The following is a 21,396-nucleotide window of genomic DNA, read 5'->3' on the forward strand; positions in this document are numbered from 1 at the left end:
GAGATGAAAAATGGAGAGACGCGGTGATTTTACAGAGCAAAGTGGATCAAAAGTGGCAAGTTAACAGACATCTGAGGCGGAGCTATGATGCTGATTTTAAGATAATGGAGATCGATGCAGCGGAGACGCCAAACAACTGTCAGCCAGCCAAGAAATATGGAGTTACGGAGCGTAACGTCCGAAGATGGCGGGTCCAAAAAGATCGTCTGAAAACGCTAACAGTAAGAGAAAAGCTTATCGTGGTCCTCTAAGCGGCCGCTTCCAAGAGATTGACAGGAAGGTGTGTGAGTTTGTTACTGAGAAACAAATTTTTTTTTTTTTTTTTTCTGAAGATTAGTCTTGAAAAGAGGGGTCGTCTTATTATCAGGGTCGTCCTATATTCGGGTCAATACAGTATTTTACAGCTTTCACTGCCCGCCATGCTCGGACAAGAAATATGGAGTTTTCAGCGATATTGGAATCGGTTTCAAAGGAAATATAAGCAAATTTCTGGTAGAAATCAGAGCGAAGCAGTCAGAAAAATAATTCATAGTTTTCGTTTCGTTCGTCCTGCTGGAGGACATAACGTTAACGGCACGACCAGGCGATTGCGATGAGTGATGTGTGTGTGATGTCCTGTGCTGTCCTGAAGTGTGTACATTGATTGCTGTGGTAGCACAGTGAGTAGAGCAGGTGACTGTCTGGGGATCAAATCCCAGAAGGGGTATACAGTGGTATTTTTTTGTCTTGTATATTAGCCATTTAATAAAATGTTTTTTAAAGAATTCTTATAAGTCATTGTTTTATTGCTTAGTTTTCATTAAATATAAGAAAGTAGGGATAAGTAATTGACTTGTATAAAATAACATGACACCGTGGACTGGTTTTCCTCCTGTCCTCCTCAATTTTGTCAGTCACCAGCCGCCACTGGTTATGGGGTTGTGAATCTTTAATATGTGTATGGCCACAGAATGAGCCATCTGTATGTTGTGGCCGTAACATTGTGTGAGGCTGCTGTGTGCGTGTGTTGTGTGTAAACTGAACACTGCCTCTGATTGGCTTACGAACCCTCACGCTACCTTAGAGCAGCCATTCTCAACCTTGGGGTCCCGACCCCAATTGGGGTCGCGAGATGATTTCTGGGGGTCGCCAAATCATTTTGGAAAAATATTTATTTATTTATTTATTATTTATTTATTTATTTTTTATCAAAATTCATGTAGCGTCCGACTGGACGTTAGAAGGATGACGAGCGGTTGGGCTCAAACAGGCATTTTATTTCTCAAAACCAGTTACTGTCGGCTGTAACTACACCAAAACAAAAACGAACCTGTCCGCTTATCCCATGTCTGCCCTTTTCATTCACACATGCAGACAGAGCTCTCTCTCTCCCCCGCCCCTCGCCTCAGCACCACATAAGGCCATACGCGTTCACAGACAGTCTGAAATCGCAGAACTGAAAACATTAGGCTGCTTAAACATTATAACAGTAGCCGAAGGGTCGTCACATTAATATTAAATCACATAATTTCAAACAGAGAGTTGTTTTAGTTGTTTTCTGCTTTATTGTTTGTCCAAAATTCATTGTATCAACGCGGCGTTTCTATGATTCTGATCTGTGCGTGTGAGATTCTGGTCAGTGAAGCACAGTGGGGTGGGGGGGGGGGGGGGAACAAAGAAAAAGAGAAAAAAAATAAAGGCGCGATGTTGTTTTAGCCACAGCTGCAGCAAGTTTGCTAGCAGGAAAAATGGATCGTTGGCTTAAAAGAAAAAGTGTTCCAGCACACGACAGTCAGCAGCAGCAGCAGGGGTCCCAAGATCAGCCAGCAGATCCACCACCTGAGAAACGTATGGCACTCGGGCCGACACCGGCGGCTGATAAAGGGTCGAGGCTCCGTAAATATCAGCCCGACTTTTTAAAATATGGCTTTTCCTGCACAACAAAAAACAGCATTGACTACCCACAGTGTGTCATTTGCTCTGAGGTGCTGGCACAAGAGAGCTTGAAGCCAGTCAAACTTAAGCCAATTGATTTTTTTCAGCGCAGGGAGCAAGAACTAAAAAGGCAAAAAACAGTGGTGAGTGAATATTCTACAGTCCCTGCTAAGGCCCTGGCAGCTTCACATGAGGTCGCATATCTGGTGGCTCAATCGAAAAAGCCTCACACGATCGCGGAGAGTCTCATCCGTCCCGCAGCTGTAGCAATGACAAGAGCAATGCATGGAGAGAAAATATCTAACACTCTTTTAACCATTCCCCTGTCAAATGACACCGTGGGGCGCCGTATTCAGGACATAGCAAATGACATTAAAGATCAACTAATTGACAGAGTGAGGAAGAGTGGAAGATTTTCCCTGCAAATTGATGAGTGCACAGATGTGTCAGGAGATGCGCAGCTGCTGGCCTTTGTGAGGTACAGCTATGAAGGGAAAATGCACGAGGATATGTTGTTTTGCTCATCAATGGAGGGAACATGCACTGGACGGGACATTTTTCAACAAGCTCAACAGTAACATACAAAAAGAGGGACTGCGATGGGAGAGCTGTGTATCTGTGTGCACAGATGGAGCTGGAGCTATGCAGGGGGCAAGAAAAGGTTTGAGGGCCTGCGTGTTGGAGGTAGCCCCCCATGTGAAATTTCTGCACTGTATGATCCACAGGGAAGCACTTGCTGGCAGGTGTCTGGAGCCAGAGCTTCGTGATGTTCTCCAAACATCAGTTAAAATTGTTAATTTCATTAAATCACGGCCACTGCAAAGCAGACTCTTTGCCACACTCTGTCATGAAATGGGATCAGACCACGAAGCACTTCTCTTTCACACAGCGGTCAGGTGGCTTTCTCATGGCAAAGTTTTAACGAGGCTCTTTGAACTGCGTGAGGAGGTCCGCATATTTTTATCAGACTGTAGTTCTCCCCTTGCTGATCTGACTGACCCAAAGTGGGTTGCGAGCCTCGCATATTTAGCCAGCATTTTTGACAAACTAAACAGCTTAAACTTGTCCCTTCAAGGTCCAAACACAAATGTCCTAACTCTCTCTGATAAGGTCACAGCGTTTAAGAGAAAGCTGGAGCGGTGGGCTGTGCGAGTGGAAGGGGGAAGTGTTGAAATGTTCCCTGAGCTTGATGACTTCATGGAGAGTTACGACATAACCATTCAAACTATGAAACGAATTATTGCCTCTCACCTCAGGAGCCTGCTTGAAAGTTTCAGTAAGTACTTCCCAAATGATGACACGCCGGAAAAGTACGACTGGATACGCCAGCCTTTCACCACCTCCACCGTGCATCACCTGCCATCAGAGCTGCAGGACGCCCTGCTAGATCTCTCCTCTGACCGCACATTACAGACCGCTTTCTTGGCATGCGCACTGGAGGAGTTCTGGTTGTCAGTAGCAACAGAGTACGCAGCACTGTCAAAAGCTGCAACCGATGTACTGTTTCCATTTGCATCCACATATCTGTGTGAAAAGACCTTTTCTGCGCTGACATACATGAAAAACAAATACAGATCACGACTCCTCAGAGTTGAGAGTGATCTTCGCGTGGCCGTGTCTAACATAAAGCCAAGAATGCAGCTGCTTTGTTCAAACAAACAGGCCCAGCCATCACATTAAATAGTGGCTGCAGCTATTTGGCTTTGTGAAGAAAAAAAAGAAGGAGACATTTATGAAGTGTGATCATAAGTACTGTCTGATTTGTAAATGCGACGGGCGTTGTTTCAGCACCGCGGACAGCGGGGGGGGGGGGGGGGGCGCGCGGACAGCAGTGCATGTTAAATTGGGGGTCGCGACCCAAAAAGGTTGAGAACCACTGCTTTAAGGGACCTTAAAACCTCAAAATATTAGTTAAAATACATTGGTAATGCTCAGCTTGATGCCTTTTACTTTCAACCATTAGACGTTCAGAGGCTGACTTATATCTTACACGTATTGTGACTGTGGAGATGTTAGAGTTAGGGTTAAGAGCTATGTTTATGATTATCCTTATGATGATTATATATTTTTTTTGGCTGTATTAGAACTCTTTTGTCTGTTGACGTAACACAAACATCATTTACATTTCATTGTGTTTTAGGGAGTAAACAGAGAAGCTTCATCGCTGTCTGAGGTCAGAACAACATTTGTTCACAGGGCGAAACATTCCGCTGGCTGGATGGGAGTAAGGCAATAATATATAATAATAAATAATAAATAGCCGATTTCTCAGTCCTGATGTCACTTTTTGTAAATCTTTGCATCCCTGTGTTGACTTGATCATGTGTTTACCTTTTCTCTTGCTTCGAGGATGAAGGAGGACATGAGGCTGCAGAGAGGATGGAGAGGCTCTTCTCTGCTCCAGAGGACATTACATTATTTCTGTTATTTAGTTAATTTATGAGTTCTTTTAAAATTATTTGTTTGTAATTGTTCATTTCATATAATTCATGAAATAAAATATTGTTTTATTGTTACATGGTGTTTATTCCATTCAGTATTTACAGCTTAAGTAGAATTTATAACAGCAAACGGCATCAAGTGCTACTTTCCAGGGACAACAAGGGATTGAATGTTTTCTTTTATTATTAAGGTCTTAACATTTACAACTATTTACAAAATTACAGCATAAATAACTATTCACAGATTATTATTAACTATTAACAAAAACAATTATTATTAAAAACGATATTAAAACAGTTACAGATGATGGACAGTAACAGGCTGAGCAGGAGTCCCTGCAGTGCTGCTGGGCTGGATGGTGTCAGTGGGACATCATCTGGGTCGGTACTCAGGGTGTTTGGGGGTCCAGTCTCCTCTGTCCACCACATCGTCCATCAACTGGGTCTGAAGTTCTGACTCCATCCACGGCTGCCAGGTCATTAAGAATGTTTAAAGAAAGAGGCAAGAATTATAATTTCATACTCGAATTCTAATAATAATAATAATAATCATGATAAATTACAACTAACAAAACTATCTACCAAACACTTTAAATACAATGCCTTTAAAATCTAAAATTAAACCATATGTGAGGATCAATGTGTCAGCATTAACGTAATGTATCGGTATGTTAATGACCCCAAACTGTTAGCTAGCTAATAATGATAATATTGATAACATTATGTGGGTTCAATAACAGGTTTACCTCTCCACAGTCCTCTCAGCCGGAGATAAACCAGAGCCGCTTCTCCTCTTCCTCCACAAGCAGGAGGATTAAAAAGGAAATCAGGAATTCCTGAAGCTCAAACAGATCTGACAGTCAAACTTTACTCTTCTTGTTACTTTCACGGACCTGGGCTGCAGAAATAGTGACGTACGGGTAGAGGCGGAAACATCTGGTGACGCAACCAGGAAATGCTGCGACCTTCCCATTTCACAGCAGGCTGACACTGCCTGCAGGTCTCTGAAGGACCCTGCCTTTGCTGGTGGCGAAGGATGGGTCCTTGAAGGATGCCGCCCCTGAATTTAGACATAGCTACTGTCCTAGTTATCTGTGCTCGATTGCTCTTCCTCAACTACCTGGATGTCAGTCACAGTAAATTGAAATTGAATTGTGAGAACTGAATGTGAAAAAGTATATAGAGTTGAATTTTCCAAACTAATAAATTCAATTTCAAATTATAACATTCAGATTCAGTTTTTCAATGCAATGATTCAAATTAAACAATACAAATTCAAATATTGATGATTCAAATTCAGTTTCTAGTGGCACATATTTCAGCCCATAGCTCCGATCCTGGCACTAGTCCTCAGCTCCTTCCAGCTCTCTCTGAAAACTATCAGCCAGAACGGTTAACTATTTGAAATAAAAAAAAACAAAAAAAAAAACGCGTACGATGTGCCGGTCCGCCTTGTGCCCACAGTGACTCCACTGTTTGAGGGCGCTGCCTGTAGGTTGGGTAGATCCGCTTCGCATGGCTGAAGTGACTGAGACAGTAGAGCGGATGTGCCAACCTGAGGGCGTATCCGCCCCAGAGTGATTACTTCACTGTACACTAGCTGTGTGTGTCTGTGAGGCTAGATTCAGGACAAGTCTCTCTGAATTCAGTATTCTACTAACCACAGACTCTGTTTCTCTCTCCTCTTTTTACTCTCTCCTTTCTGTATCTTAACGTTCAAGAAGTGAAGTACATTTCCCGTCCAGGCTCAAACCCACAGAGCTCTGCTGCTGTTGTACCCACATTCTCATCAAAACACTTCCTCTTCACTTCTCTGAGAGAAACAAGTTCAGAGAAAGAGGGAGGAACCAACAGGTCTCAGACCACTAACATATGTGTGAAACACGTCAGTGTCACAAATACACTGTGGGACTGGACACAGTGTGAACTTGAGACTCAATAAGAGTCTTCATATAGTTTGTTACAGTGTTAGATTGACTCAAACATTTTCCTTTGTCTTGTAATCAGTGACTTTGTTTTCTTCACTCGCTCATTCCAGTTTCACAGGATCTTTGTCGGGCTGCTGCGACCTCTGACCTCTGACCTCTTCACTGATGGCTGCATCTCATGTTGGTGATCAAGAGTTTGTGGTTGCTGTCAGTCACTGTGGATGAGACAAAACTACATTTCAAACCTGTAAATGTGGAAACTGTGACATTTACAAGAAATTCAGTGAAATAAAAATCCAAAACCGACTAAAACTAAGAATGAGGATGTGACATCTTATAAACCACAGGAAGTAGGTGCAGCTTCTCTCGACTAAAGCACGACTTTAGAAACTCAGATGATCATAAGAAGAGAGACAGAAGAAGGAGAGAGACAGAGAATCATGATGGTCCAGTTCAAATGGATTCAAATGTCTTTATTTGTGACAGGGATGCTTCAGTTCACAGGTAAGAAGACGTATATCACATATAGAAATGGAAGGTGCATTGAAGTTTCTTTATTAGGTACATTGGATTCAACTAAGACAAGAAAATCTGTTATAATGTGTCTTTAACGTGGCGAGTTTAGTGAATTTAAGAATGAAGAAATAATCATCACATGAACAATGAACTTAACAAACATTTCCTCATTTTGCCAGTTTTTCTCATATGTATCTCTCATCTTCAACAGCAGTAACTGGACTGAATTACGTCTCCGTCACTGCCAGAGTTGGAGATAAAGCCACTTTGCCTTGTGCCAATGTGATCAATACTCAGGACAAATGTGACAGTACTTCTTGGCTTGGCAGTTGTTATGAAGGGGAATCAGCAAAACAGCTGGTAAATCTTGGGCGGATCAGTAAAAGTGAGATTCCCAGATCTCGATCAGACAGACTGAGCGTGACAGAATGACAAAATACTAAACATGACAAAACTAATGATTACAGTGATGAGGTTAATTTATCCTTGTTGTCTTGTCTCATCTTCACCAGTGGAGAAACTACAGGCGGGTGATAGAGACATGTTGACCTGCACTGTGTTGTCATATAGTGGATGTGGATACACAGTGCAGTGGCTGTATGATGATAATATGGATGGAGTGGAGACAGTGCAGCTTCGCTGTTCTGCCAGGGTGACATATAAACCTCCTCATCTTAATAACAAGTCAAACTATCACAAGTTACCTGAGTGTGAAGTGACAGATGATCAGAGTGGACAGACGCTGCTGTGGAAAGTTAACTCAGGTACATTTGGTCTGATTTCATGAAGTATAATTTAAAGTATAAAGTATTATATTATCATTTGTGGTGTGTTAACATTTCATGTCCTATTCAACGATGAAGGAAGCAAGACATCATCTGCAGAGGACGACACTCCACCACAACTAGGTACTTTCTCTCTCTCTCTCTCTCTGAGTGTATGTGGAGTGTCGGTGAGAGTGGGTGTGCATTTCAGCTACTAAGTGTGTTTCTATCTTTTGTATGTTTGTTAGTTTGTTTGTTACTACAGTTGTATTCTGTGCTGTAGTTCGAAGCGGTTTGGATCCGGAGCGGTACCGACCGGCCTCGGCTGGAGGTCATGCCGACTCATGCAGTCGGAGGTGTGAGGCTGGAGAAGCTCACATAGGCACAGAGTTAAACTCTTTCCGACTGTTAATTGCTCTGTGGAGGATTGCAGTTCAGCAATCAGAGAAATGCTCGGTTCTGACGGTCCAAATCTAGGATGAACAATGGAGTCGTCATTTTTCTGGACAGTGTTGATAAAGTGAGCATGGTTGTTGAACGAGGTGTAGTGATCCAAGACACCTTTGTTCAGGTAGTGTTAGTGGCAACCTATTTGCCACTCTTGCAGGACGTAAAGTTTCTGTACTCGTGCTTGTCATAAGGCAATAAACTCCAAAGAAAATCCAAGAAGGAAACGAAGCCGATGTAAAAAGCAAAAATGTGGCGATTTATTCTCAAAATATCCACTTTAAACAAAAATACAGGTTTCCAAGCAAAATTGTGGATATCCGGTCTGTCACCTCACACTAATTGACAGAAAACAGAAAAGCTCTTATGTCTAAAATGACGGTTAAGCTACGGTCAGAAAATTGTTGCTCCCGTCCTGCTCTGTTACCTTAATTACCTCAAAACAGATGCTGACAGGTGCCCACATGGCTAGTATTTACTACCTTTTTACTACAACAAACTGCGCTTTACGGCAGTATCGGTTTTGTGGCAGCAATACAAAATAAAAGCATAATAAAACCTTATCTACTGAGTAGACATTACTTGCATTAAGATGAAACAAAATATCAGTTATGATTAATTCTTATAAATGAAAGCATAATATATATTAACTAATTAGACACAAAATGCAAACACAAGCCACATGTTCTCCATGGCTCTAACAGGTAGTACTGGCACATTGTTTCTGCGTCTCCTGAGAGGATGAAATGTTTTGGCTGTGGAGTGGAGGGTCACCTCATCCGGACCGGTCCACGGAAACAAGATGCTGGGACAGATAATGGTGAGACTGCAGCACCAGGTCCAGAAAAAGAACACACACAGAATTCACAGCAGGAAGACACACAAAGCAAGCACCAGGCTGAAACTGAGCATAGAGGGGCTGCTAATTCTGGTTCTGATGGTTCACAGGCTGGTGGTTCAAGCTCTGATCGTTCACAGGCTGATGGTTCAAGCTCTGATCGTTCACAGGCTGGTGGTTCAAGCTCTGATCGTTCACAGGCTGATGGTTCAAGCTCTGATCGTTCACAGGCTGGTGGTTCAGGTTGTGGTAGTTCACAGGCTGGTGACTCAGGTGCTGTCAGCCCCGTTTTTGATGATCGTGGTTCTGCTGATTCAGACTTGTCCGACTTCTGTTGGTTCAGGTACAGCTGGTCCGGTTTCTGTTGGTTCAGGTACAGCTGGTCTGGTTCCTGTAGGTTCAGGTTCCTGACACTGACAGTATGAACAGAGACACAGTGGACACACACACTGAAGCAAAGGAGGCAGAATGTCCTCTGGAGGAGGAAGGTGACATGCTGATAGATGAAGACTCCTTTAAAGACAATGAGAAGAGGAAAGTGAGCAGTGACGAGTGTCGGCCTTCTGCTAAAGTGAAGAAAGTGTCTCTTCACAGTGAGAGTCTGCAGTCAGGTGAGAGTGAAGATGATGAGGAGAGTGATGAAGAGTCTGTAGCTTCCTCACAGACGTGGGCTCACAGCAGGAGAGGTTACTCTTTATTGAGTGTGAAGAAGTTCCTGAAGAACTCTAAAGGAGCCAGAAATGTTAAAGTCTTAGAAGTGTTCCCTGATCTACAGCTGTTCATTGGTTCAGTAAAGGCTTTCAGGAGAAGTTCTGGAGTTCTGGGGGAGAACACTTTCACTGACCAGGAGACTTACCGTCTGAACAAACTGCTTCAAAAGGTCAAACAGCAGTTAGATGATGATGAATAAGTCTGATAGTTATTCCTTCTTTTGCCTGTTTTGTTCAATCGTTTTTGTTTTCAACCTTTTTTATGCCATGGAAGACATAAGAATAGGCAGCTTGAACATAAATGGAGCAAGGGATGATGGGAAAAGGGTGTCTCTTTTCAAGCTGTGTTCTCTCAAAAAGCTGGATGTTATTTTGGAGACACACAGTACTCCTGATAACCAGACTGACTGGAGGACAGAGTTGAACAGTGAAACCTTCTAAAGTCACAGAACCAGCAACAGTTGTGGAGTTGGCATTCTTTTTTCCAGAAACTTTCTTCCTCAGTCTGTAGAAGCTGAAGAAGTTATTAAAGGCCGTCTGGTAAAAGTAAGAACGTTTTGCAGAGGGACAAACTGAATGGTAGCAGTGACCCTCCATGGAGAGCTCCCTCAGGCCTGAGTGATGGTGTTGGACCTGAATGCAGAGCGCTGTATAAACCAGCATTGAGAACAAACACGTTTTTGGACTATTTGGGAAGTTTTTGGAAACATATGTTTGTGATGGGCTAGAGGTACTTTTTAATTTCACTGTGGGGACAGCAATGATGGCCGTGTATCTGAGCAGAAGGAACAGAATAGAGAGAGCTGTGGATGATGATGTTTTGTGTTTGTAAAAATGTTGAAAGCCTGTTTAAAAATAGATTTTCATTATTACTGGGAAAGAAGAAAGATCTGTGTGGTGTTACAAACATCAGCTGTGTTGTTGATGACCAGCTGATCTTTGAAAGTGAACTGAGCTGATTTGGATTCTGCGAATCTTGATTTATTGCCGTGTTGTTTTTGTATGTTGTTTATTGTTGAGGTTTAATACTATATTGAATTTTTTGTTTTTCATTTCAGGTATTGTTAAAATTCACATTCTCTCTCTCTCTCTCTCTGACCACTAAACTCCCTGTTAGCATCTTTCAGACTGTCACTAACATGACTGAACACATGTGTTGTGCTCCTGATGTTTGATGGTAACTTTGTTCTCTGACATGATGTTTCTGCTCCACAGCTCGTGCAGATTGTTCTGTTGTCGACTACATCATGTTGGTTCTGCGTGTGGCTGAACTCGTCCTAATTACTGTGATTACTGTTCTTCTCATCAGAGCTCCAGGTGAGAACATTCACACCAACATCTGTTTGGACTGATGAACACAAACTGTCAGTTTAGAGCTGAAATGTTACTCTGTGCTTTATTTTCCAGGGAACCAGAGACCAGTGAGGCGTTCAGGTGCAGCAGCCAGTCAGGTAAAGATCAGACCAGACAGGAGCTGGTGGTGCGTTCAGGTTCAGCTGACTCAGTCTATAAACATCAACAGTCAGCTGGGAGAAAAATTTGGAGCACTTTTGGGATAATATATATACACACACATATAAATATATACCAGTAACTGTATGTGATGGTACGTTCAGGTGTTGTCAGATTTTCTTATTTCTTGTGTTAAATTTGGGTCAGTGATGTGAAAGTTGTCAGTTAAAGTGTGTCAGAGTGACAGTTTGTGTGTGTTGTGTTTCACAGGTGGATCATGATGGAGATGAAGATGATGGTGTGGTGAAATATGAAAACCGTGGAGACACTTCTGCCTCTGTCAGACTCCACTGATCAACAACTTCCACATCAACATCAAGTCATCAAAGAAAAGACTCCACTGCAGTTAAATAACATCACATTTACACAAGTCGTTAAAGCCTTCAGATGACATAAATCTCTGAAGACCATTTTCAGTTTTGGACGACTTATTGTTTTTGAAATCACTCATCAGTGTGAGAACTTTGTGTCTGTTTAGTGTGCTGACTCAAATAACTTCTATTGTTCCTTTCTTACGTTATTGATGATGATATGTTTTGGTTTCTTTCTTGTGAGAAATGTACTTATTGTAAGTCACTTTGAACAAAGGCGTCTGCTAAATGCCCGATATGTAAATGTAAATACATAACATTCTTCTCTTTGTTAAATCTGTAAACAATTCAATCTGCAAATAAAGACCTCTTCACCACTTCACTCTACTCTGTGATCTGTGACTCCTTCATGTACTAACAGTGTCATGGTGTAAAGTGAATATTCTCTACTATGAATGTCTTGACTCTACTAGCAGTAAACCTTCCCTCTGGTGGCTTGAACTGCTCTGTTCTCTCTGGACACTAAAATATGTCTTAATACAGATAGAAATGCAGCCAAAGTGAGCTGAGAATGTGCAGAAATCTAATAACTCAGCTACTTTCAGAAGGTTTGGATGCACATGACCACCTACTCTGACCTAAAATGATGTCAATACATTTCACACATCTTAAATGTCCAACTAGTCGTGTCTGCAGTGAGCATACAGCATGAACAACCTCCAGACCACAGGTGAAGTGTTGGAACTGTCCAGTTGAGCAGCACATATCATGGAGGCTTGATGCTGCTGTTGTACCCACATTCTCATCAAAACACTTCCCCTTCACTTCTCTGACAGAAATAAGTTCAGAGGAAGAAGGAGGAACCAACAGGCCTCAGACCACTAACATATGTGTGAAACACCTCAGTGTCACAAATCCACTGTGGGACTGGACATTACAAACCTGTTAAAGTGGAAATTGTGACATTTACAAGAAATTCAGTAAGATGAAGGTCTAAAATAGTTTAAGATTAAGAATGAGGAAGTGACATCATATGAACCACAGGAAGTAGGTGCAGCTTCTCTCGACTTTAGAAACTCAGATGATCATAAGAAGAGAGACAGAAGAAGGAGAGAGACAGAGAATCATGATGGTCCAGTTCAAATGGATTCAAATGTCTTTATTTGTGACAGCGATGCTTCAGTTCACAGGTAAGAAGACGTATATCACATATAGAAATGGAAGGTGCATTGAAGTTTCTTTATTGGGTACACTGGATTCAACTAAGACAAGAACATCTGTTATAATGTATCTTTAACGTGGTGAGTTCTGTGAACTCTTGGAAACAGGGATTAAGAAATAATGTGGAAAAAAAGCAATGAACATAACAAACATTTCCTCATTTTGCCAGTTTTTTCTCATATTTATCTCTCATCTTCAACAGCAGTAACTGGACTGAGTCACGCCTCCGTCACTGTCAGAGTTGGAGATGAAGTCACTTTGCCTTGTGACAATGTGATCAATACTCAGGACAAATGTGACAGTACTTCTTGGCTTGCCAATCGTTATGAAGGGGAACAAGGGAGACAGCTGGTAAATCTTGGACAGATCAGTAAAAGTGAGATTCCCAGATCTCGATCAGACAGACTGAGCGTGACAGAGAGCTGTTCTCTGGTTATTACAAATGTCTCATTGGAGGATGTTGGTCGTTACAGCTGCAGACAGTACGACAAATCAGGAAGACAACAAGGTGAAGATGCTCTTGTTCATCTGTCTGTTGTTAACGGTGAGTATTTAAATCTTTATGTTTTAGATCAAAGTGTTTTGTTTGAAAAAAATACTAAACATTACAAAACTAATGATTACAGTGATGAGGTTAATTTATTCTTATTGTCTTGTCTCATCTTCACCAGTGGAGAAACTACAGCTGGATGATCAAGACATGTTGACCTGCTCTGTGTTGACATATAGTGACTGTGGACTCACAGTGAAGTGGCTGTATGATGATAATATGGATGGAGTGGAGACAGGACCGCTTGACTGTTCTGCCAGGGTGACATATAAACCTCCTCATCTTAATCACAAGTCAAACTATCACAAGTTACCTGAGTGTGAAGTGACAGATGATCAGAGTGGACAGACGCTGCTGTGGAAAGTTAACTCTGGTACATTTGGTCTGAATTCATGAAGTATAATTTTAAGATGACATTATTAACTCACAGTGAGTCTCTTTGGTAAACACAAAGTATTATATCATCATTTGTTGTGTGTTAACATTTCATGTTCCTATCCTATTCTACAATGAAGGAAGGAAGACATCTGCAGAGGACGACACTCCACCACAACTAGGTACCTCTCTCTCTCTCTCTCTCTCTCTCTCCCCTGAGAGGAGGAAACACGCCGTGAGGTTGGTGTTTTGTTTTTCATCCTTTTCTTTGTTTTTCCTTACCTTTCTTTGGTTTAGGGGTTTGAGTGTTCACTGTTTCATGTCTTTCAGTGGGTCTAAACAGTTTTTTTTAGGAGTTTGATCCCTTTTGTTTTTTCGGTGCGGTGGTGGAGATGACCACTCTGGCCAGAGAGGTGGAGGAAGGTGGAGGTGAGTTAACTCTGCGAAGTGGCATCAGGTGTGTGCCGGATGCTTGTGCCTCGATGCCAGAATCTGGGCTATGCTTCAAGGATGAACGAGACGGTGGTTGTGTTTCTGACGCAAGAACATTTGGTGAATCAGCTATTAGTCAGCGGGGTGGTGGTGAAGGGGAAACTGCTGGCTGTCTCTTTGCTGGCAGCACCTGCAAACAGGTTATTATGTCCACAGTCTGCAGGGGGAGGACAGGTGAAAGGACAGTCTGCAGGGGGAGGACAGGTGAGAGGGCAGTCTGCAGGGGGAGGACAGGTGAGAGGGCAGTCTGCAGGGGGAGGAGAGGTGAGAGGGCAGTCTGCAGGGGGAGGAGAGGTGAGAGAGCAGTCTGCAGGGGGAGGACAGGTGAGAGGGCAGTCTGCAGAGGGAGGAGAGGTGAGAGGGCAGTCTGCAGGGGGAGGACAGGTGAGAGGGCAGTCTGCAGGGGGAGGACAGGTGAGAGGGCAGTCTGCAGAGGGAGGAGAGGTGAGAGGGCAGTCTGCAGAGGGAGGAGAGGTGAGAGGGCAGTCTGCAGGGGGAGGACAGGTGAGAGGGCAGTCTGCAGGGGGAGGACAGGTGAGAGGGCAGTCTGCAGGGGGAGGAGAGGTGAGAGGACAGTCTGCAGGGGGAGGACAGGTGAGAGGGCAGTCTGCAGGGGGAGGAGAGGTGAGAGGACAGTCTGCAGGGGGAGGACAGGTGAGAGGGCAGTCTGCAGGGGGAGGACAGGTGAGAGGGCAGTCTGCAGGGGGAGGAGAGGTGAGAGAGCAGTCTGCAGAGGGAGGACAGGTGAGAGGGCAGTCTGCAGGGGGAGGAGAGGTGAGAGGGCAGTCTGCAGAGGGAGGAGAGGTGAGAGGACAGTCTGCAGGGGGAGGACAGGTGAGAGGGCAGTCTGCAGGGGGAGGAGAGGTGAGAGGGCAGTCTGCAGGGGGAGGACAGGTGAGAGGGCAGTCTGCAGGGGGAGGAGAGGTGAGAGGACAGTCTGCAGGGGGAGGACAGGTGAGAGGGCAGTCTGCAGGGGGAGGAGAGGTGAGAGGGCAGTCTGCAGGGGGAGGACAGGTGAGAGGGCAGTCTGCAGGGGGAGGAGAGGTGAGAGGACAGTCTACAGGGGGAGGACAGGTGAGAGGGCAGTCTGCAGGGGGAGGAGAGGTGAGAGGGCAGTCTGCAGGGGGAGGACAGGTGAGGGGACAGTCTGCAGGAGGAGGACAGGTGAGAGGGCAGTTTGCAGGGGGAGGACAGGTGAGAGGGCAGTCTGCAGGGGGAGGAGAGGTGAGAGAGCAGTCTGCAGGGGGAGGACAGGTGAGAGGGCAGTCTGCAGGGGGAGGACAGGTGAGAGGGCAGTCTGCAGGGGGAGGAGAGGTGAGAGGGCAGTCTGCAGGAGGAGGACAGGTGAGAGAGCAGTCTGCAGGGGGAGGCAGTGTGTTAGGATGATCAGGGGGATGAAGAGACTGCGTTGTCAGGCAGTCAGGCAGGTGAAGGTGAAGTGTACTCCTTTGAGGAAATTGACAATTTTCTGACCAAAACTAAGAATTTGAAGAACATTGATTTGACTGAATATTTTCCGGACTCCCAGAAGTTTCTCAGATCTGTGAGAAACACAGATCGCACTCGGGTGTAGGAGGGCGGCCTCAGGTGCTGGGGTGACTCCAAGAAAAAGGTTTAGGCTAAAAGAAATGGGCGCCAACTGTCAGGAGTAATCTTGGATCACTGGATATATGATGAGTGTCTGGTTTGTCACGGGGGCCTTTTGTCCTGCTGGTTCTGTCGCTTTCTAAGTTTCTTATGGAGGTTTTAAAAATTGGGTCACTTAATATAAATGGCGCCTCAGACCGGGAGAAAAGGGGTGTGTTAAACTGTACTGTTGATCCGCATCTAGACAGGAGGGGTGAAGAGCCACATGTGGGTTCAGCCAGTGTGTTGGGCTGGATTTTAACAGAATATGATCTGGTGGATACATGGAGGGTTCAACACCCAGACAAGAGGGGCTTCACATGGATGAAAGCAGGGCCTGATAGGGTTTGTGCAGCTAGGCTGGACAGGATATATGTTTTTAAGTAGACACAACAATAGACTGGTTAGGACACGGTTGTCCCCTGCTGTATCTTCAGACCACTGTATGGTCCAGTGTCACCTGAATATTTCCTCAGGATGTAGGCACTCTGCATATTGGAAATCAATGTGAGGCTTTTACAAGATGCCCTTTTTACTCTTCTTTTAAAGAATATTGGGTGGTGTGGAGAGAAGGGAAGGAGGAGTTTGATTCACTCAGCTGGGATAGTGTCAAATTAGACACTTTAGTCAACAGTATACAGCATCTGCTACTGCAGAGATGAAAAGAGCTATAGGAAGGATAGAGAGCAGCATAAAGGAGGTTGAGGAGAGACTTGCAGATCAGAGACGAAACCTGGCTGAGCGTAGGAGAAGTTTGGGCTCTGGTCTCCAGGATAGAGCAAGAGGAGCTCTTGTAAAGACTCGATTTTAATGTCAAATGAAATGGACACACCAACCTCTTTTTTCTTTGGGCTGGAAAAATGACAGGAGCAGGAAGGACACATGCACTGCTTGCGTCTGCCTGATGGGCAAGTTTAGGCAAGGCAAGTTTATTTGTATAGCACAAATTCATACACAACACAAAGTGTTTTACAGGATCATGAAATAACATTAAAAGATATTCTCCCGAAGAAGGAGGACAGGGACTCATACATTTACCAAGTAGAAGCGCTGCTTTCTGCCTTCATTTTGTCCAGCATTTCATCCTGCTGTTTGGCCCTTAAGACTTGGTATGGAGACCGCTTGCACATAAGGTCCTATGACAGTTTGGTGGTCTGGGACTGCAGGACTCATTTTTTCTAATGGATGTACAAACTTTGAACCTTAGGACTCTACCACCTTTCTACCGTGATGTCTTCACAGTGTGGAAAACACTGGTGAAGGAGAGACTGGAGCACAGTGACTCCTTTTACAGGTTGTTGAGGGAGCCGGTGGTGCACGGAGTACGGTTGGACGCCCCCTGCTGGGCATGATCAGCTGTGACAGAACTGTTCTGCAGAGCAGGGATCAAATCTTTGATCTGTTGTGGACATTGCTGGATCTGAATGGATTTGAATAATGCAGCGGCACTAGCAGCAAGCCCGGGAAAAAGATCTGTGAGGGTCATCAAGCAGCTTTTTGGACACTGTGACTGGACAGGAGTGTGTCCTGTTGGAGAAGTGTCTGTGCCTAATGCTGATGATCCTTTTACTACTTTAGGTGTTCATCCCTGGTTTGGTAAGTGTACTGCTTATTTCCTGGAGGAGAACAGTTCTTCCCTGCTAAACCTACAAGACGTCGAAGGTAAAACTGATGGTGAAGTGTCTAAACAAAAACAAGCTTCATGATCACGTTGTCACACTTTGGCGAGGTCACCTGCACTTGGGAGGTGATGTCAAACTCTCCTGTAATGGCTTGTATAAGCCCCCATGAACAAAGAGGCTAGCTGACCTACAGTGGAGGCTCTTACATGGCGCAGTAGCAGTCAATGCTTCCCTAACTGTTATTAACAGAGTTGTAAGTGATGCATGTCCTTTCAGTCCTCACAAAGAAACTGTGTTCCACTGTTTTCCAGAGTGTGTGCGTCTGGCACCGTTGTTCAGGTTGTTGGAGAGATTGTTTAGAAAAGTGGGAGAAATCTTCTCCAGACAAATGTTAATTTGGGGTTTAAGCACAGAAGGCCAGCCAAACACAAATGCTAACTTCATTTTGGGACACTCAAAGATGGCTGTGTATGTGAGCAGGAAGATAAAATTGACCACTTAGAAGTCATTGACACTGCTGTTCAGGAGGATGGTCAAAGCCAGATCATTGATCGATTGAATTATTACAGAGAAATAAAGGATGTGGATCAGTTCAGCCTGATGTGGGCTCATTGTGATGTTGTGCTCTGTGATAGAAAGCCAGCTGTTTGTTTCTGAGGAGTTATTGAGATTTTTTTTAAAAGACAAGTATTTATTTATTGATTTGTCCATGTTTCTGAACATGATTGTATTTATTTGTAAATTTCTTTTTGGGAAAATGACAAAAATGGAGTTATTCTTAAAGATGAAAAAAAATCTCTATCACTGCCACTCTTCCTCTCTCCCTCTTTCCCCCATCTCTTTCTTTCTCTCTCTCCCTCTTCAGATGATGAGCTGAATGAAACCTCTTCAAACTAATTTGCTACTTTTTTAAATGTTTGTTTAGATTTCAGGTTTTAGATTTTAGACAGATGACTGTTTGTGCTAACTAAACAGATTGTTGATTGTTGATGATGCAACAACAAGATGTGCATCAGTGAAAATTAAACAATCAAAAGAACACTTACAAACAAACAAACGTCTTGTTTCAGATATCAGAGGTATAGAGACAGTAAAATAACTCATGACCAAAGATCTCATCATCAAAACGCCTCTGATTATATTTAACTCCTCTAAATTCTCTTTTTTTCAGTTAGGTGGCGGTTCATCATTGTGTCTGTGGTTTTGTCAGCACTCTTAATAAGTGTTGTTACAGTCAACATGTGGACGAGAACTAAAGGTGAGAGCAGCCACAGATGAAACAGGAAGCTTTGATAAACCTGGACTTTCACTGTGCAAACTAAACTTGATATGACTTCTTTTTGTTTTTTCAGGGAACAAAACACAGAGGGAAGAAAACAGGGTGAGTTTTAAACTCAGGTGTGAGCTTGTGTTCAGCTTCAGCAGTGGAGGGACAATGTAAGACATGAAAACCCAACTGTCAGAACATTTGATGGCGATTTACGTTTCTGCAAAACCACAAATGTGTTGAAACTTTAAACATTGTTATGTTTACACTTTTATAGTTCTTTGGGTTCCTCGTACAATTGTGTTTGGTTACAAGGTTGTGCATATGCCGTGGTTAGGTTTAGGCACAAAAACAACTTGGTTAGGGTTTGGATAAGAGAGCGTCACAGTTTAAAGTTTAAGGCCACTGATCAAGCTACCGGATTTCATGAACTCTTAAAACAACAATTCATGTCACCTCAAATACAACTGGTACTTTAGGCAAGGTTTCTTCAAAAATATCCAGTGCTGTCACGCTTACAAATGTTGAAACATCAGCTCGATCTCCTCAGGACTTTCAGATTTGAAAGTCTGGCCATTAGAATGTGAATGTGAATGTGATATGAGCCATTTGCTGGAAATGTCAGTATTGTAAGTAGCTTCATGACACACACACATGTGAAAGTATCAGTGGTTTGCAGTAATGTAAACTGCCATAATTTTACCCTGGCGACTGGGCTCGCAGTCTTTTGAGACTATAAGGACATCAGGTAGTGAAACTTAAAGTAAACCGTTATTTTGGATTTCCTTGTGCTAAACGTAGAGGACAGGAAGTCTGAAAGTCAGAGAATTGGGATTGTAATCTGAAAACCTGAATACATGTCTGAGTCTGTGAACTTTTCCTGAGAGTGTTTGTTAGAAAAGTGAATTAATAAAGCTCTTTCTTCTACAATAACGATCAATCTAACGAGGCCCTGAACTGTTTCTCTGGAGCTGCTTTGTGTTTCAACATTTATTTGCTCCATTTTCACCCAGAGTGTTGTGTTTTCCTCAGGAGCATGATGATGAAGATGAAGATGAAGGTACAGTGGTCTATGAAAACACCGGAGAGCCGTCTGCCTCCGTCAGACTCCACTGATCATCAACATCAACTCATCAGAGAAACAAGTCCACAGCTGTAAAACATCACCTCATTATATTTCACATGAGGAGATAACAATAGAATCAGACTAGAGTTAGACTGAATGTATTTGCTTTTATTCATTAATATGACAAATGTCTTTTCTGTGCGGAGCTCTTTGTGTTTCAGTCTGAGCTGGACTAACAGGCTGGAGTCAAACTGCTGGACGAGGAGTTTGACTCTTCAGCTGTCTGTGTACGTGTGCTGTAAATCATGAATCCTGTCTGTTTTGTAATAAAGTATATAAAGACAATAACACGTATTTTTGCAAATATTTATCTCAACTAACGATCTTCAAATGTGCATCAAATGTAAAAGTTCAAATGTGACAAAATCTAACACCACACCCAAATTCAACAGCAAACTGAGGTGTGAAACAGACTGAAGTCATTATAAGGAAGTGATTTCTTAATTATCACAGGAAGAAGATGCTGTGTTAAGAAACAGCACATCAGAGGTGTCAAAAGTCCACACGCTCTGTCCTCAAGCAGAAGTACAGATACTTAAAAAAACGACAGAAGTACTGTTTCAACTCCTTTACTCAACTAAAAGTAATTAAGTAGGGGAGACTGGGGTAAGTTGAGCCACCCTTTGTTGCTGGGAAACAGTAAAAAATATTGATCATGTTAACAAATATTTAGGAGGAAGGCATCATTTCAGTCTGTGAAGGTGAGAACCACATGGGTGAAGTGGTTGGACATTTATTTCCAAGAAACATCCAAACATACATCAATTGTGGTATCTATGAGCTACAACATGAGGTCATAAATCGCATAAAAGCATAAAAGTGCACAATTTTAGCTGTGGGGACTAATAAAGTCAAAATGGTAGCTCTGGGGTAAGTTGAGCCACCCAGCAGAGGTGGGAGATGGATGGATCGAGGGAGAAATGGGGATAGATGGAACGAGAGGAAGATGGAGGGAGGAGTTTAAAGAAGATGGAGAAGAGAGGATAGATAGAGGAAGTAAGGAAGGACGATGACAGGATGAGAGTTTCAGTTCAGATTGTTCAAATATGTCTTTCTAGTCCATAACTGACCTGACTGTCAGCAAAGACACCAAGAAACTATGATTCTGGACCAATAATTCAGTTCTAGTGTTTACTTTCCAAAAACACAGCTGTTCATGTTCTACAAAACAGCTGTTTAGCAGTAATATGAAATAATGATAAAAAAAAAAAAGATTATTGTACCTGTTGAATTGTGTATATTAAAAAAAATATACATGAATGTGAAGAAGTGACCTTTATTTAGGGAGGGAAAGGGTGAGGGAGGGGAGGTGGGGGGGGGGAGTAGGGTTACTGCTCACTTGATGCCTTTAGGAACAGCATTGATCCACCAGCTAATGTTTGTCTGAGATGATACAAAACAAAATAAATTAAAGTTCTAAGAATGTGTTTTTAACCACTCACCCGGAGTTCAGATTCTTCTATAACGACTCTTTAGTTTAGCACTTACTGCACTTTACTCACTGGATGTTTACTGGCAGCGGATGTTTCTGGTGGGGGCTGTAGCTGTTTGCAGTCATCTGCAGGTGGAGGGGACTGCAGTTTGCTGGAAGAGGCTGTAGGTGGAGGATTATTCTGCAGCTCCATGCCAGAATAAGCAGGATGAAGCAGTGCCTTCAGGCTTGTGGCAGAGGGTGCAGGTGGAGGTTCAGGCTGCAGAGGATGGCAGAGGCTAAAGGTGGAGGTTCGACCACAGCC

General features: G+C 43.3%; 1 protein-coding gene across 2 annotated transcripts; it reads left to right on the forward strand.

Moving 5' to 3' along the window:
- The first annotated feature begins 6,629 nt into the window (after positions 1 to 6,629).
- On the forward strand, positions 6,630 to 19,948 carry LOC115574552 (uncharacterized). 2 transcript variants are annotated; one of them, XM_030406152.1, is made up of 8 exons: positions 6,630 to 6,787; positions 7,011 to 7,184; positions 7,312 to 7,563; positions 7,663 to 7,707; positions 17,224 to 17,307; positions 18,439 to 18,525; positions 18,620 to 18,648; positions 19,567 to 19,948. In XM_030406152.1, the coding sequence occupies exons 1-8, from the start codon at positions 6,679 to 6,681 to the stop codon at positions 19,648 to 19,650; spliced, it is 864 nt and encodes a 287-aa protein (XP_030262012.1). In that variant the 5' UTR covers positions 6,630 to 6,678; the 3' UTR covers positions 19,651 to 19,948. The 2 variants fall into 2 exon arrangements, with proteins under 2 accessions (XP_030262012.1, XP_030262013.1); XM_030406153.1 differs by having other exon boundaries at positions 7,014 to 7,159.
- The last annotated feature ends 1,448 nt before the right edge of the window (positions 19,949 to 21,396 follow it).

The sequence above is a fragment of the Sparus aurata genome, chromosome 22 (assembly GCF_900880675.1).
Source record: "Sparus aurata chromosome 22, fSpaAur1.1, whole genome shotgun sequence".
Lineage (NCBI taxonomy): Eukaryota > Metazoa > Chordata > Actinopteri > Spariformes > Sparidae > Sparus > Sparus aurata.

Coding starts and splice junctions, on each gene's coding strand:
- LOC115574552 (XM_030406152.1), top strand. CDS start 6,679: ATGATCATAAGAAGAGAGACAGAAGAAGGAGAGAGACAGAGAATCATG. Junction 6,788..7,010: donor AGGGATGCTTCAGTTCACAG/GTAAGAAGACGT, acceptor CATCTTCAACAG/CAGTAACTGGACTGAATTAC. Junction 18,526..18,619: donor CATGTGGACGAGAACTAAAG/GTGAGAGCAGCC, acceptor TTGTTTTTTCAG/GGAACAAAACACAGAGGGAA.